This window comes from Schistocerca gregaria, chromosome 3, assembly GCF_023897955.1.
Source record: "Schistocerca gregaria isolate iqSchGreg1 chromosome 3, iqSchGreg1.2, whole genome shotgun sequence".
NCBI classification, from domain to species: Eukaryota; Metazoa; Arthropoda; class Insecta; order Orthoptera; family Acrididae; genus Schistocerca; species Schistocerca gregaria.
The window spans coordinates 123,398,704-123,413,596 of NC_064922.1; the positions used below are offsets into that span (position 1 = coordinate 123,398,704).

The 14,893-nt window shown below is 41.6% G+C and overlaps 1 protein-coding gene across 3 annotated transcripts in view; it reads left to right on the forward strand.

Annotated features, from left to right (window-relative positions):
- Positions 1 to 14,893, forward strand: part of LOC126355690 (calcitonin gene-related peptide type 1 receptor-like) — a 1,110,235-nt gene that overhangs the window by 930,692 nt on the left and 164,650 nt on the right. For all 3 annotated transcript variants that reach the window (XM_050006057.1, XM_050006058.1, XM_050006056.1), the window contains exon 5: positions 9,394 to 9,500. In XM_050006057.1, coding sequence (XP_049862014.1) covers positions 9,394 to 9,500 — 107 coding nt within the window. The remainder of the gene's footprint in view (positions 1 to 9,393; positions 9,501 to 14,893) is intronic.

Genomic DNA, 14,893 nt, shown 5'->3' on the forward strand with positions numbered 1-14,893 from the left:
GAAAAGGCTGCTGCCCCTCTTCAGGAACCACACGTTTGTCTGGCCTCTCAACAGATACCCCTCCGTTGTGGTTGCACCTACGGTACGGCCATCTGTATCGCTGAGGCACGCAAGCCTCCCCACCAACGGCAAGGTCCATGGTTCATGGGGGGAGGTATGAAAAATATGTGCTGCAAAATTTATTAGCATTTGACCGTGTAAATGTGCGGTCGTCGTCTTAAAACTTTTTCGGCCACAAACGGCATGCGCTTAGAAGCTTATCTTTATAGCTAAGTTTCCAGTTAAAAGTTTTTTAATTCACCCACTAGTCAGTCAATTAAACGAAGTTCTTCCAGTGATATTAGGTAATATCATTCAGTCGAATTTGTCAGAGTCGTTCAATGGCTGTTCCCCAATGTTCTTCCTAGAACTGCATGTCATAGTACAGGTCCATACAGTTATTTGAAAAACTCAGTTTTGCTGTCTTGATTTTGTTTGTTCTAAAGTTGCCCTTTATAGGTACATAAATTTGATGTAATCTATCTTCTGAAATTTTTTGCTGAGTTGTCAATACACTTCGAGTTTCTGTAACGGTTACTATATTTCCACAAATTTTCTATTGCACTGTGGAAAATTTATATGACTCAGTGAGTGAGAAACAAATGTGTTTCTGACATGGGTCTTCCAATAACTCTCTGATTCTGACGGGTGGTCTATGTAAGCTTTCAGAAAAATCCTTCACGGGCAGATAAAATTTTAAAAGTCATTCAGGAGTGGGAATGAGGGTCAGCCATCGTGTTTTTCAGTGAAATAATAGTTGTTTGTATTCTGTTTCGGCTGTTGTGCAGAATATCCTGGGGATATTTATTTATACCTGTTTATATTTATTTATTCGTATTGGTCGAGCGGTTCTAGGCGCTTCAGTCTGAAACCGCGCTGCTGCTACGGTCGCAGGTTCGAATCCTGCCTCGGGCATGCATGTGTGTTATGTCTTTAGGTTAGTTAGGTTTATGTAGTTCAAACTGTAGGGGCCTGATGACCTCAGATGTTAAGTCCCATAGTGCTCAGGGCCATTTTCTTGCGTCCATGGGTTTTTCAAGTTCGGATACTTTTCCGTCGGGTTTTTTGTTGTGAACTTATGAGAGTTGATTTTCTGTCTGTACGCAATCTGTGTGGTTTCTAATGGGTCAATACTGACTTATACGAGGTCATTTTGGGTTTCTGTTACTCAGCTTGCCCTTGTTTGGCTAGTTCCTTTGATGACAAGGAAGATTTTATTGGTCGTTCTAGAGACGCCCATTCTTGCTAAATGTCCGTAGAATTTCAACGTGAAACGTTAAGTCGTTGAGTACAGTTCGTCAGTGCTTTTGCACGTCCAAATACCATCTTGAACCTTGAATCCAAATATTTTCCTGAGTATTTGCCTTTCGAGTTTGTCAATTTCCTTGATGTTGATGGTTAATGATTATGTTACAGTTGCGTAGAGCGGTTGTGGAAGAGTGACTGTATGATAGTGATGAAGTTTGGTTGGGTGGATAGCGATATTCTATTGTACGTATTCCAGGTCATCGCATAAGCTATACGTAACTTTTATGCTAGTGTTTTGCGAGATACTTTTTCGTTGCCAGTGTTGCTGGTCATTTCACCCAAATACTTGAAGTACTTAACTTCTTTGATGTCTCCATATTTTGTTGCAAGTGGTTTCAGATTTGAAATTTTGGGGCCATGAATTGTGTTTTCTCGTAAGAAATTTGGTGTCCGGTTTTGATGGCTACCTCATTAGGTTTTTTGATGGCATGTTTGCCTTCCTCAGGAGTCCGCGTGATTGTTGTTAGTTCACCAGTAAAACCAAGACATTTTATGTTGACTCGTTTGTCCTTCTTTCCCATATTTATTCCAAGTATCTCTTTCTCCCACGTCTTGATAATCTTGTGTAGTACCAAGTCCAAGAGGAGTGAGGACAGCTCATCCCGTTGTCTCATTGCTGTCCTAATTTGAAGAGGTTCAGAAACTCACTTTTGAGGTTGTGTCTGTTAACGTCTGCTCAATTTGTGAAGTAATATTGTTACCTAAACCATATCCACGAAGTGTATTGAACAGACTGGCGCGATTATTCGCGTCGTATGCTTTCTTGAAAGCTACACAATGACTACCGTGCGGTTCGACTGACGGCGTTGCAATATCGTTCTCAGGTTCTGTTCTGTTCTGCGCAGAATCGATGTGGGAAGAAGCGTGCCTGATATTCAACGATCATATGTTCTGTCTGTTGTTCTAATCTGGTGAGAAGAGCACGCGAGAGCAGTTTGTAAGCGACTGGTAGGAGTGAAGTGTCTCAATAGTTGGGATCGGTCATGTTGCCCTTTTTACGTAGAGGGTAAACTGTATATAGCGAGAAAAAACTGTATATACTGAGAAAAAAAATCGAATATTTTCTACTTCATAGACTCTGTGTCGATAGTAAGTAGGTCACACCCATCGTTCATAGCGTTATAAAGCACTTATGTGATAATCGGATTAAGTTCCCTCTTCAGCTTATAGAAGAGGAGTGCTCAACTCTCTCCGCAGTTGATGGGATAAGCGCACACCCTTTGGCAGACGACCATGCTTCCGCAGTTGCTTCTGAATAATCTCACTGTCAGTGATTGTATCAGAGGCCTCATTTTCAGTGTTTACAAACTGATGAAGTTTCGGCATGATGCTATTCTTTTTACGGAAATACTGAACAGTGATGAGGAATAATGTAGTACTTTCGTAATTACTAGCATTGCTTATGAATTTCAGATAATTTAGATCAGTTTTAATTTTGCAAATATATTAAGGGCATATCACATTCTTTACTACAGATGCAGATTTCGTGCACTTACAAGCTCCTTTTTTGCCTTGTCTGACGCTGGAAACATTACACGGTTTACGGTATGTGGCAAAAAATTGTGTGGTAAGCCAAGGTACCTTCCATTGGACGAGGCAGATTTTCGTCTGACTCAGGCCTTGCCTTTCAAAGAATGTAGTGATGTCCGAACCATTAGCCTGATGTTTCGAATTATATTCATGCTTTTTTGCTTCTAACTGGCTGTTTATGTCAGATAAGCCCTCGTATGCAATCGAAATCGTTAATGAATAAATTATTTCATTTTTTTAACGTTGGATATTTGTTTTGCAAATCGCTATTCAGTATGGATTCAAGTATTTTCATTTTGCAGCCGGGAAGAATAACAGCCTGTGGTTTTAGAACGATTAAGAGCACAGTTATTACGAACTTCCAGCGTGCTGGAATAATTGTAGGGCAGCAGCTTCTGTTAATCAGAAAACGAAAAACAAGCGAAAGTTGCAAATTTCACTTTTTTGATTCACTCGGGGAAGATGCAGGAAACGTGTAAAAATGTCCAAATGAACAGTTACAGCCCACACAGATTACGTAAGTTTGCATCACTTATATACGTTTAGAAGTTTTAACTCGCCGTGATTTCATTGTGTCCCTTCCCTGTTTCTTTGAATTGTGCGCGTGTTAATAATCACCCACTGTACAACGGAATACCAGCCAACATTGCAAATTTCACGTTCTTTTATTCATTCGATGACTAGTTTCGTGCCGGGACCCAATTTTGAATCATCATAACAGTGTCAAAAATATTTCCTAAAATGCAAAAACCGTATCTGTATGCGCTGTAACTGTTCATTCGCAAGTTTTTCAAATGTTTTTTGAATTTTCGGAAATACCAGTTTTCACTAAGTAACGATGATCTGAAAACGGGTCAACGCGCGGGATTAGCCGAGCGGTCGAAGGGGGTTCAGTCATGTACTGTGCGGCTGGTCCCGGCGGAGGTTAAAGTCCTCCCTCGGGCATGGGTGTGTGTGTTTGTCCTTAGGATAATTTAGGTTAAGTAGTGTATAAGCTTAGGAACTGATGACCTTAGCAGTTAAGTCCCATAAAATTTCACACACATGTGAACACTTTTGAAATTGAGTCCCGGCCCGAAACTAGTTATCGAATTAAAAAAGAAAGTGAAATATGCAACTTTGGCTGCTTTCTCGTCGTAGGAGCGTCATTATTAACACGCGTTCAGTTAAAAGAAACAGCGAGATAAGAGAATCTTATCGAATATAAATGACACAAATTGACGTAAGACGGTGTCGTATTGTGTGTGCATCTAGTGCGTGTGGAGGGAGACGCACACTCGCACCGTTGGTTGTCCTGTGCGCAAGAGCCTGAAGGGCTGGGCGGCGGCGAGGATCGTACAAGTGTTAATTGTCGGCTCTTCTCAGTCTTGTCAGTCAAGAAGTATGGAACATAGGTGTATACGAGAGCGTTGAAGCATGTTTGTCGTCGGCATTTTAATATAAAACTTAGAGGTGGTGAAAAGTCCTTACACAAAAACACGAATTTTAATAACCTAGGTGGCAATTGATTCTGAGAAATGATTATTAACTTAGGTGTCAGACAATGGTGTGGACTGCCAGCTATTCTTTTTAATATTTACATTGACTTCATTCTTCGTAAATGGGAATTTTAGTAAACAAAAAACGTAAGATAACGAATGTGGACTATCTGAATGTACTTTTGTTTGCATGTGATATCGTTATCATTCAGGAGAGTGAAGACGACCTCCAAAGACCAGAATACCAGCTGATCGAAATATGCTATGTAAAAATAACAACTTTAAAATTTCTAGTCATAAGACGAAAACAACGTTTTTCCCAGAAAAATATGCAGTCAGATCAAAAATTGTTTTGGTAAATTCAGTTTAGGAATAGATCTCTAAAATCTCTTATTGAGGCCGTGTTTTAATATTTGATTTTGACTTGAATATAGAAAATAAAATACAAAAATTGCAAACTGTCTATGGTGTCATTATCACAACATTGGACCATGAAGTACAAAAAGAGACCATCGTAAAATGTTATGAAGTGATAGCTGTTCTTGTATTACCGTAAGGTGGAGAAAGCTGGATTACCACAATAAAAAAAGAAAAGTGAATTGAGATAGCAGAGATGAGGTTGAAAAGGATGTCGTAGGTCTGTAAACGAGAGACATGATTAGAAATGAAGACGCTGTTGTTATGACGTTCAGTCTAAACACTAGTTTGATGCAGCTCTCCAGGCTACTCTATTCTGTGCAATCCTCTTCATCTCCGAGTAACTACTGCAACCTACATCTATGTATACCTGCTTACTGCGTCTCTGCATTGCTCTCAATCTATGAGTTTTACCCCCCCCCCCCCAGGCTTTTCTACAGTACTAAATGGGTGATTCCTTGATGTCTCAGAACGGGTCCTACCAATCCATCCCTTCTAGTCGAGTTGTGCCACATATTTCCTTTTCTCCCCAATTCTACGCTGTACCTCCTGATTACTTACGTGAGCTACCCACCTTATCTTCAGCATTCTTCTGTACGACCAAACTTTGAAAGCTTCTATTCTTTTCTTGTCTACACTATTTCTCGCTCATATTTCACTTCCATACATGGCTACATTCCATACAAATACTTTCAGAAATTACTTCCTGACCGTTATATCTATACTGATTGGTAAGAAATTTCTCTTCTTCAGAAATTCTTTCTTTGCCATATGGCAGTCTACGTTTTATACATTTCTGCTTCGACCATCATCACTTGCTTTCCTTCCCTCGTAGTCTCATTTACTGAACTGATTTCCTGAGCATCACCTGATGAAGTTCGACGATATTCCGTTATTCTCGTTTTCTTTTTGTTGACGTTTATCTTATATCATCCTTTCAAGACACTGTCCATTCGATTCAAATGTTCTTCAAAGTCATTTGCTGCCTCTGAGAGAATTACAGTGTCATCCGCAAACCTCAAAGTTTTTATTTCTTCTCCATGGATTTTAATTTCAACTCAAAATTTTTCTTTTGTTTCCTTTACTGCTTGCTCAGTATGCAGATTGAATAACCCTGTCTCACCTCATTCTCAATCACTGCTTCCGTTTCGTGCCCCGACTCTTGTAACTGCCATCTGGTTTCTGCACAAACTATAAACAGCCTTTCGCTCCCTGTATTTTACCTCTACCATTTTCAGAAATTGGAAGACAGTATGGCAGTTACCATTGTCAAAAGCTTCCTGTGATTCTACAAATACTGTGAACGTAGCTTTGCCTTTCCTTAATCTATCTTCTAAGGTGAGTCGAAGAGTCAGTATCGCCTCGCCTGTTCCTACATTTCTTTGGAATCTAAACTGATCTTCGCCGAGGTCGGCTTCTACCAGTTTTACCATACGTCTCTAAAGAATTCGTGTTAGTATTTTGCTACCCTGGCTTATTAAACTGATAGTTCGATAATTATCACGCTCGTCAGTGCCTGCTTTCTTTGGAATTGGAACTGCTATATTCTTCTTGAAGTCTGAGGGTATTTCGCCTGTTCATACATCGCACTCACCAGATGAAAGAGTTTTTTCTTGGCTGGCTCTTCCCAAGGTTATCGGTAGTTCTTACGGAACGTTGTCTACTCCCGCGGCCTTGTTACGATTTAGGTCTTTCAGTGATCTGTCTAATTCTTCGCGCAATATCAAAAATGAAGATATAAGAACAGAGTTAGAAATTTTCAACATAAATGAAAAAATCCAAATATATTGTGAAAATCGGAGAAAACACGTCATGAGACTGCCAGATCACATATACTCCCCACCCCACCCCCAACCCCCATCGCCAAAACTACAACCCCAACTGGAAAAGGTCTGGATCAGAACTTGAACCCGGATCTTCCGCTGAAGACTAGTGGTCGCTTTAAAAGCCTTCGCTATCCGAGCGTGCTTCCCACCAGACCCAAACTTCCAACCACTTACACACTATTAGCGTGGCGTCACCAACTCATGAGCCCCTGAATCACCATTTCAGATTCCCTCAAGAGATCGGCGATGGTGTGCATTCGCACTAAAAGAATAGATTTTTGTTCATCGCATTATATAATGTCTGGCCCTAGTTTTCACTTGTTACCATCGATTCTTATGGATGCCCAAATACGGCTAATGTCACAGAATAGCCTCCAGATACTAAAAAAAAGGTCAGGGTTTACCCCCGAGAGTTGTATATGACGGTCCATATTCCCTCAAAACTACGACAGATCCAGGGAATCCAAGACGTATGGCAGCCCTAGATAGATATTGACTGTGACAAGTAGTATTTACGGTACCTTTATTACAGGAGTCCTTCTTAAGCAAGTTTACTACAACAGAGTTTGCTAACAATCACTATCAGCGATGAGGAAACACTTAGCTGTGGGAAACTGCGTGTCGACGTAGCACGTTGGTGGCCCACAAACCACATTAGAGTAAGTTTTAGTAAGAACAGTCGCAGAAATCGTCTTCTTGATAATAGCCACTTGCATCTAGATGCGGGAGAAAGAGCGTAATTTACTGTCTCGAAGTATCTGTGGTCGGTAGTACACACCAGAAATGCTTCAGCCAGAAAAAAAAACGTGATGTTCAGTAAAATCATTGCGCTTAATAAACATTTCTTATCAGTGTTTTGTAATTTTCATACTTCTTTCTTAAGTATATGTTCATGAGTAGAAGCACCTCGATACAATTATATTTCACAATCCGCACTATAGAATGGAAACAGTTCATTTGGTAGAGACGTAAGTCCACTATCATAGATTTTAGATAGTTGTTTTGTGCATATTAGTTTATGGAAAGAAGTACAGTTGTTCCGATTTTGTAGCTTTGACATTATTATGTTCAATGGTTTATAACCAAACGCCCTTTCGTGAATGCCAGGGATGTAAGCTCGTCACTGTGGCTACGTGAGAGCCGCAAGAGATATCTACATAATAAGTTTATATCTGTTTCACAAATATTCATTTTACTTTAATATTACAGTTACTACCATGCATTTTTGAAGAATCGTTATCTCCTTTCTGGCAGAGTATTAAAGACGAAAAGAGAAAATACAAGAACGAACGTTGAGGAGCGAGCTGTCATCTGACCAATGGCTGGCCACATGTGGCCACTGATCTGCGGCCACTGATCTGTACGTCCACTAACAAAGGGGTAGCGCCTACCCTACGTACCGGATTCGTGTAATGTAGTAGTTTTGCCCAGAAATCAAACTGACAAGAGCTGATAGCTCCAAATGGCTAAGAGTTTAGATAAAACAGCATTTATAGAGCGAGTTGGGTGAGGCGCGAGCCATTTACGTTGCTGTAGCTCGTCACGGCGGAGAGAGCACAGAAAGGTAAACCGAAGGTCGCGGTGTCGTACCCCGATTCAGGAACATGTACTTTATTTTCAGTTTTTGCTTTACTTACACAGTAAATAAGGCTGAATAATGCTCACTGTAGCTATTGTATTTATTAATATTGTCATACTACGCACGAAACGGGAAAGCGAACGAAAATTCAAGGTTGAAAATAAATTCCATTGTAAGATGTACGGGTCATATTCACATATAAAATTAAATATGTTTACGATTGAGCCACTCATGATTTTCACGTACTGCTGGATATTCGTGGTAACAATAGGGGAAGCAGTAATTTTATCCGCGTCTCGGACACGTTGTAAACGCAAAATTTTTACAATTTAGTGGTCGTGTACAGTGTGTTTAGAAGAAAACCTAGTTTCCATTCGTAAAAAGTTCTCTCTCTTGGCTCAGTGTGGCAGCAAACTACTCGTAACGCATCGATACGTGCAGTTGTGGAGTTCTTTTATCATATTGTTCGCCTGACCACAATAAATCGCTCAGTAACAGTAATGCAGTGAATTTCGGAAATACCTCTTTAATACGGCAAGATGGAAATCCTTCATCTGGAAGAAATCTCGCCATATAATCGTGCACTTGCGCTGACCACGAGTCAACTGACAGACGAGATTTGTTCCACTGCACGTAGGACATCGCCACATCAATCAAAATTCTTTTGTCTAAGAGTAACGTAGGTTTTTCAGATTTTTATTAAGTAATGACACTCCTACATTTCCCTCTTACACGCCCACCATCCTCTACGTCCTGTTAAATCCTTGCACGCTCTTGCGAAACACCCTGCCTAGTAGTGCATATGTAGAGGTGGTGTGCATGAATTAGTAATGCGCATCCGTATTGGGAAAAATATTAGGGGAACATCCAGATATTCTTGAGCCCGCACCTCTTGGTCTTGCGGTAGCGTTCTCGCTTCCCACGCCCGCGCTCCAGGGTTCGAGTCCCGGCGGGGTCAGGGATGTTCTCTGCCTCGTGATGGCTGGGTGTTGTGTGATGTCCTTAGGTTAGTTAGGTTAAAGTAGTTCTAAGTTCTAGGGGACTGATGACCTAAGAAGTCCCATAGTGCTCAGAGCAATTTGAACCATATAGATATTCTTGTAAATAAACGTATAACGTAATTGTAAAATAATTCGTACCACATCATGACGATTAATCACTAAAATGATGCAAGGAACATCTAAGTAACTGAGTAACGAGTGACGTGGTTTCGCAGGAACGGCGCAACGGCACTGCGAGAGCAACGGCACGTGGTTCCGACACCCTGAGACGGGCGCCGGCTGGTCCAACTACACCACCTGCGTCAACCTGGACGACCTCAACGTGAGTGCCGCCCGCCTGCCTGCCAGCCACACACCAGAGCCTACGCCGTAGCAATTGGTGTCGCTATAGGTCGCTGAGTTAGCAGCCAAGTCTGCCGCTATGGACAATACCAGCCACTAAAACTACAACGCCCTAAGAAGGGGTCTGCAACAAAAGTCAGTTTGTCATAATGTGCATATCGAAATGCTGACCATTCCACTGCAGCCGTACAAGATAGGCTTGCGTAACACCATATACATACCATGTCTAAGGAGAGATTACACAGAACCCTTCTCGTTCCCATTTGAGTATACGTTGGTCCTGAGAATATCGTATTACGCTAGGTGTAACAAGAAAAATATTTACTACAAACCGGCCGGAGTGGCCGAGCGGTTCGAGGCGCTTCAGTCTGGAGCCGCGCGACCGCTACGGTCGCAGGTTTGAATCCTGCCTCAGCCATGGATGTGTGTGATGTCCTTACGTTACTTAGGTTTAGTTAGTTGTAAGTTCTAGGGGACTGATGACCTCAGCTCAAGTCCCATAGTGCTCAGAGCCATTTGTTAACAACAAGGTTCGGCGATAGTTCTGCTCCCGTTGATAAGGATCCCACCAGTGGGATACGATTATGGGTTTGACGTGTTATATCAGTCTCATAACGCCACGCAAAATGTCATTTCTCCCACGCGACTAGCATGTGAGAGGACAAACATACTGAACGCTCGGCCGCGTGTTATTGTACAGCTTCGAAACGTACCCTGAGACTGTAAACGGGACTGTACCAAGAATCGTATACAGGTGGATAGTGTGACTATGTCTGGCTCTTCCCTTGACGCGGCATAACAGAGACGCTCTAACAGACGATCCGACAACAGTGGACGGAGCAGTGGCAAAACATCAACTTCAGAGACGAGTCGCAGTTCCTTGTACTGTACCTCCACGGACGTAGCCGTGTGTGAAGGCTTCAAAGACAAGGAATGTTGCCAGACTGCATTTATCATCGTCATATGGAACAGCGACCTGTAGAGATGGCACACACTGCCACCACCTTGCAAGAATCCCTTCCCTTCCCCCCCCCCCCAACCCCCCCCCCCAACCACTCGTATTATACCTCCAGAAATGTTTCAGTTTAATTGGCTACGCTTTGCCACCCGAGTTTTGCGATAATTAGACCAGTCTGTCCTCGAACTGACTTCGTGTGCCGCCGCGTACAAATTTTCCTTCCTATTATGTGGAAATGCTTTTCTGGTTTTATGCCCCTTTGTAGAGCCGCAACGGCGCCATCGGGTTGTAAAAGAGTATTGCTACTGTCTACGTTATGTATAATGAAGTAGAAAAACGTTTCTGGCGCAAATGACTTTTACACACAATGCCATTATGGTGCGTTTATTTAAGAAACACCATATAATGAACTTGTTCACATTGATTAGAAGCTACCTATTAATGATACATGTCCATGGTATGCCAAATGACTAAATCGAAAAGAATCCTATCGACGACTGCTGACTATAGTTTATACGAGTAGTATGTAACCTGAGCGTACTTCTTCCGTTATGCCAAAGTTATTCATTTATTTATAAATATAAACGTTTCCTGGTATTGTAAAATTACTGAAAGATAGTATTTATGACCCGTAGACTTCTCCTAATGTCTGAGTGGCAAAAGGAAACTTTTTTTTTTTTTGCAAATGTGTGATAGTAAGAAGCACTTTAATCGCGCCAGAATAAATAACTTTCGCTACATATATATTTTCTGACGTCATAAGCAATTTCAGCTCTGACACCTCGTCCCACTGGCTCTGAGAGAGTCAGATGGTCAGCCGCCTATGCTAGCCAGTGTGGGCCTTATCACTCGCTCCTTACTCCGTATGTACTGCAGCGCTGGTACATTTACCGGAAATAAAATAAAATGCGCTCTTATCTGCAAATGAGAGGTGCCCTACAAGCTAGACAACATGATGACTTGTTTGTGGTAGAACTGGTAATTTGGACAGTTGTCACATTTCTCAAGTATTAAGGCCCGTGGCTGTTCTCCTTTTATAATGTTTCAGTGACTTTCAACAAAATAACGGGAGACTGCACGTAGTCGTGTAGTCCTGCACTGCCTCAGTACAGAGGGAGTTCCACCGTTGCCGTGTTCACCTCATTCTCCAGATCTCTTACCCGCTGGGAACAACCGATCAGGGATTGCTGAGAGGGTCGCAAGCAACCATTCGGCAGCTCGGTAAGCCGTGATACCCAAGCTGGTTATAGCAGCTGTTGTGTCCAAGGTGGCAGCTCTCTGTGCTAAATTTCGGACCCTGTACAGGCTGGAAATATTTGCCAGCTGCCTACGTTTTAAAACTGATACGTTCTCAGTGGGCCAACTCGGCTCAAAACCTACACAGAATAGAGAAAAAAGGTACGCTCCTACTGTTGTCTCACGAACTCTTGTGTATATTGCACTGGTGCACACGTGCCCTGTACTGCTGTATCGTTTCAGTTTCAAGGCGATATGATTCTTATCCTGGCAGTTGACTGTAATGGACAACGACCTTTTTGTCACATATTGTTTGTGTGTCCCGTTTGATATATGATAGCGGTGCTGCGTAGCTGTCAGGGTAAAATAAGATGGGTAGTGCATAAGAATACCCATTTATGATATTTGTAACAGGTATAATGACATATATCGGCATAAAGCTAAGATACTAGCGATATATTATCCGAAATCGTTGGCCACGAAATGCCTCTTCGTGTCTTCACTTTTGTAAATGGCTTTCCTACTACCTTAATGGTGTTATTAAAAGTTCATATCTAATTGCTTGCATATAATTGCACATTTCTGCTGGATGTTTATTTTCGCATCTTGCGAATGTGTCACACGGAATAAACGGCTTCTTTATTATTGTAGTGATTTCCCAATATCGCTTCACGCAAATTTCGGGATGATTCGTTTGAAAGGACACGGCCGACTTCCTTCCCCATTCTCCCCCAATCCGACGGGACTGATGACGGCGCTCTGTAGACGCCTCCCCGGCATCAATCAACCAACTGTTACCTCACAAACAATTGTCTGCAAGAAAAGTCTGAAAAATTCTTTGGGAGTTATTCGGAAATGTGCTGACCATTTCTTTGCTCAAATTCACAAATTTGTTATACAAGATTTAAATTCCACCGAGTAATATGGCTTTTTTTTCCTCGCGAAATGCTGCCGACCTATCCAAGTTTTATTCAGAGAACTCTGAAACTAAATCATAGTTGTCAATAACTCCGAAAAGAAACGTATACATCTCGAAAGTGACGGGCCAACTTCACCGGACTCTCGATATTCTGCTATAACTCCCAATGCCGACATCAGTCCACATTGTCTTTATGCACGCACATGGGATAATCGGAGGCGCTCCGTTGCCAATTCGTCCGCTATTTGAGGATGTGCAGAAAGCTCGAAATAAGGGTACCCATCGCTATTGAAAATATTTTACATGCAAATATTCCAATCAGTAAACAATTCATTTCGTATTCCTTTGGCTTCTGGCATCATCGGATCTAGTCACCCCGCGAGTCAGGAAAATTACAGATTAAGAAGATAAATAGATTCCGCCTGAGCTAAAATATTAGGCTTTTCGAACCATCTCCCACTGAAGTACGTGAAAGCGATCATTTTTTAAAGCAATGACACGAACGACGATTGTGATTATGACTTCGATTAACAAATGTTTGTCATTGAATAAAACATTTTGGTGCGACAGTTTAGGTATTTAATTCCTTATCAATGACGTCACAGTACTTCATGCCCAAAATTTTACACGAATCCATTCAATTCATAATTTTTGATCCGCGAAATTTGGTCAGCAACTTTGAATTTTGTAATTCAGATCTGAATACCTAATTAGGGATCCAAAGAATCTAAGAAGGACACAGATTAATGGGATTTTGTATCCATTTTCCTATTACGAGGGTTCTCCAGAAAGTAATGCACCACAGTTTTTTCATCAAGAGTTCTTAATTTAACATGATGAGAATTACACACGCAAAGTAATAGTGTTTTATCTACACGCCCTACTTTTCCATGTAATCTCCGTCCCGTTCTATGGCCTTCCTCCAGCACGAGAAAGCAGCTGGAAGTTAACCGTTGTCAATAATTTAGATTTTAACCTCTGTGTTTATAAGAAACTATGACGCTGCCTTTAGTTCCCTGAAAGATTCTAATTTTATGAAATCTGACGCATAAATGCACAAATACGCGATACGACAAAGCTCATTTTATCTGCTGTGATGATCCGCAACTTCCTCACACCGGCACGGAATATATCAGCCGGATGAACATGGACAACATTGAACAGTCAGTCTATACTCATATGAATAGCGAAAGTAGTGTTTAATGAGAGAAGAGGAAATTATATAAGAAACTTCCAGACATGAAGGACTGTACTGAAAATTGTTATCCATTCTCACGTGTTCTAACGAAATCGTGGACTCTAAGAAAGACCTAACGCTGCCCACTCGAAATACGTGCAACTGCAAAGTACCTCGCGTAAACAAATATGACAACCCACATCACGTATAATTATACAAAGGCAGTGGAGGATAGTAACCACCTTGCTATTATCCGGGACTACGACGTTGCAGTGTGCCGATTTCCTTAATCACAGGACAAACCTTCAATACTAGACAAGTCGGCTGGTCCATGCAACAGTGGGAAGGAAAGGAGTGTGTGTGACCATTGGCCACAAGGCAGACGGGCCTCCGTGCCAAACAATATGTTTGGCTAGCTGAACTCAGAGCTTAAGCGACTTGCTCAAGACGTGCCTCTGCAGTTCATAACCAAAGATAAACTTACTCGAGTAGACGAATGAATGACTGCAGGTTCTCTGAGACATACAAGTGCGTACCGATAAACGTATGTACACAGAGCATGAACACAGATCATTTTCAGCAGCTACTTAATTCTTCCTTTTGTATTTTATACTTACTACAAGTAAAATTTCGTTATTCAGTGTTCTTCACAGTGTTGCAATTTTAATGAACAGCAGAGTTTCTATCATAGGAGGTACGACGATCTCCTCTTTCTTTTTCTTCTTCTCTTTTTTCTAGGTTCCACCAGACAGTCCAATCTAAATGAGACTGATGTTTTAACACTCGTCATATCTTTCTGCTAAGCCATCGGCAAGTCTGAAAGTGGCCAGTTTCTTTGTTAGCAGTGAGATTTTAAGGAATCTGTGATGATGAAAAATGTAAATTTGGCTTGAAGGTTTTCGCTGGATGATTTCTTACTCGTTTCTTTAACGCCCCGACTCAACGGTAGTGACGCGAATAGCTTCGTCAGATATTGTTTTGTCAGTCCTCTTCAGCCACACTTTCGACAGCTGATTGCAACAATTCGTTGTGGTGGTGATTCCGTCAGCGATGGATTTCTTGAAGACGGTTAGGTGTCATATT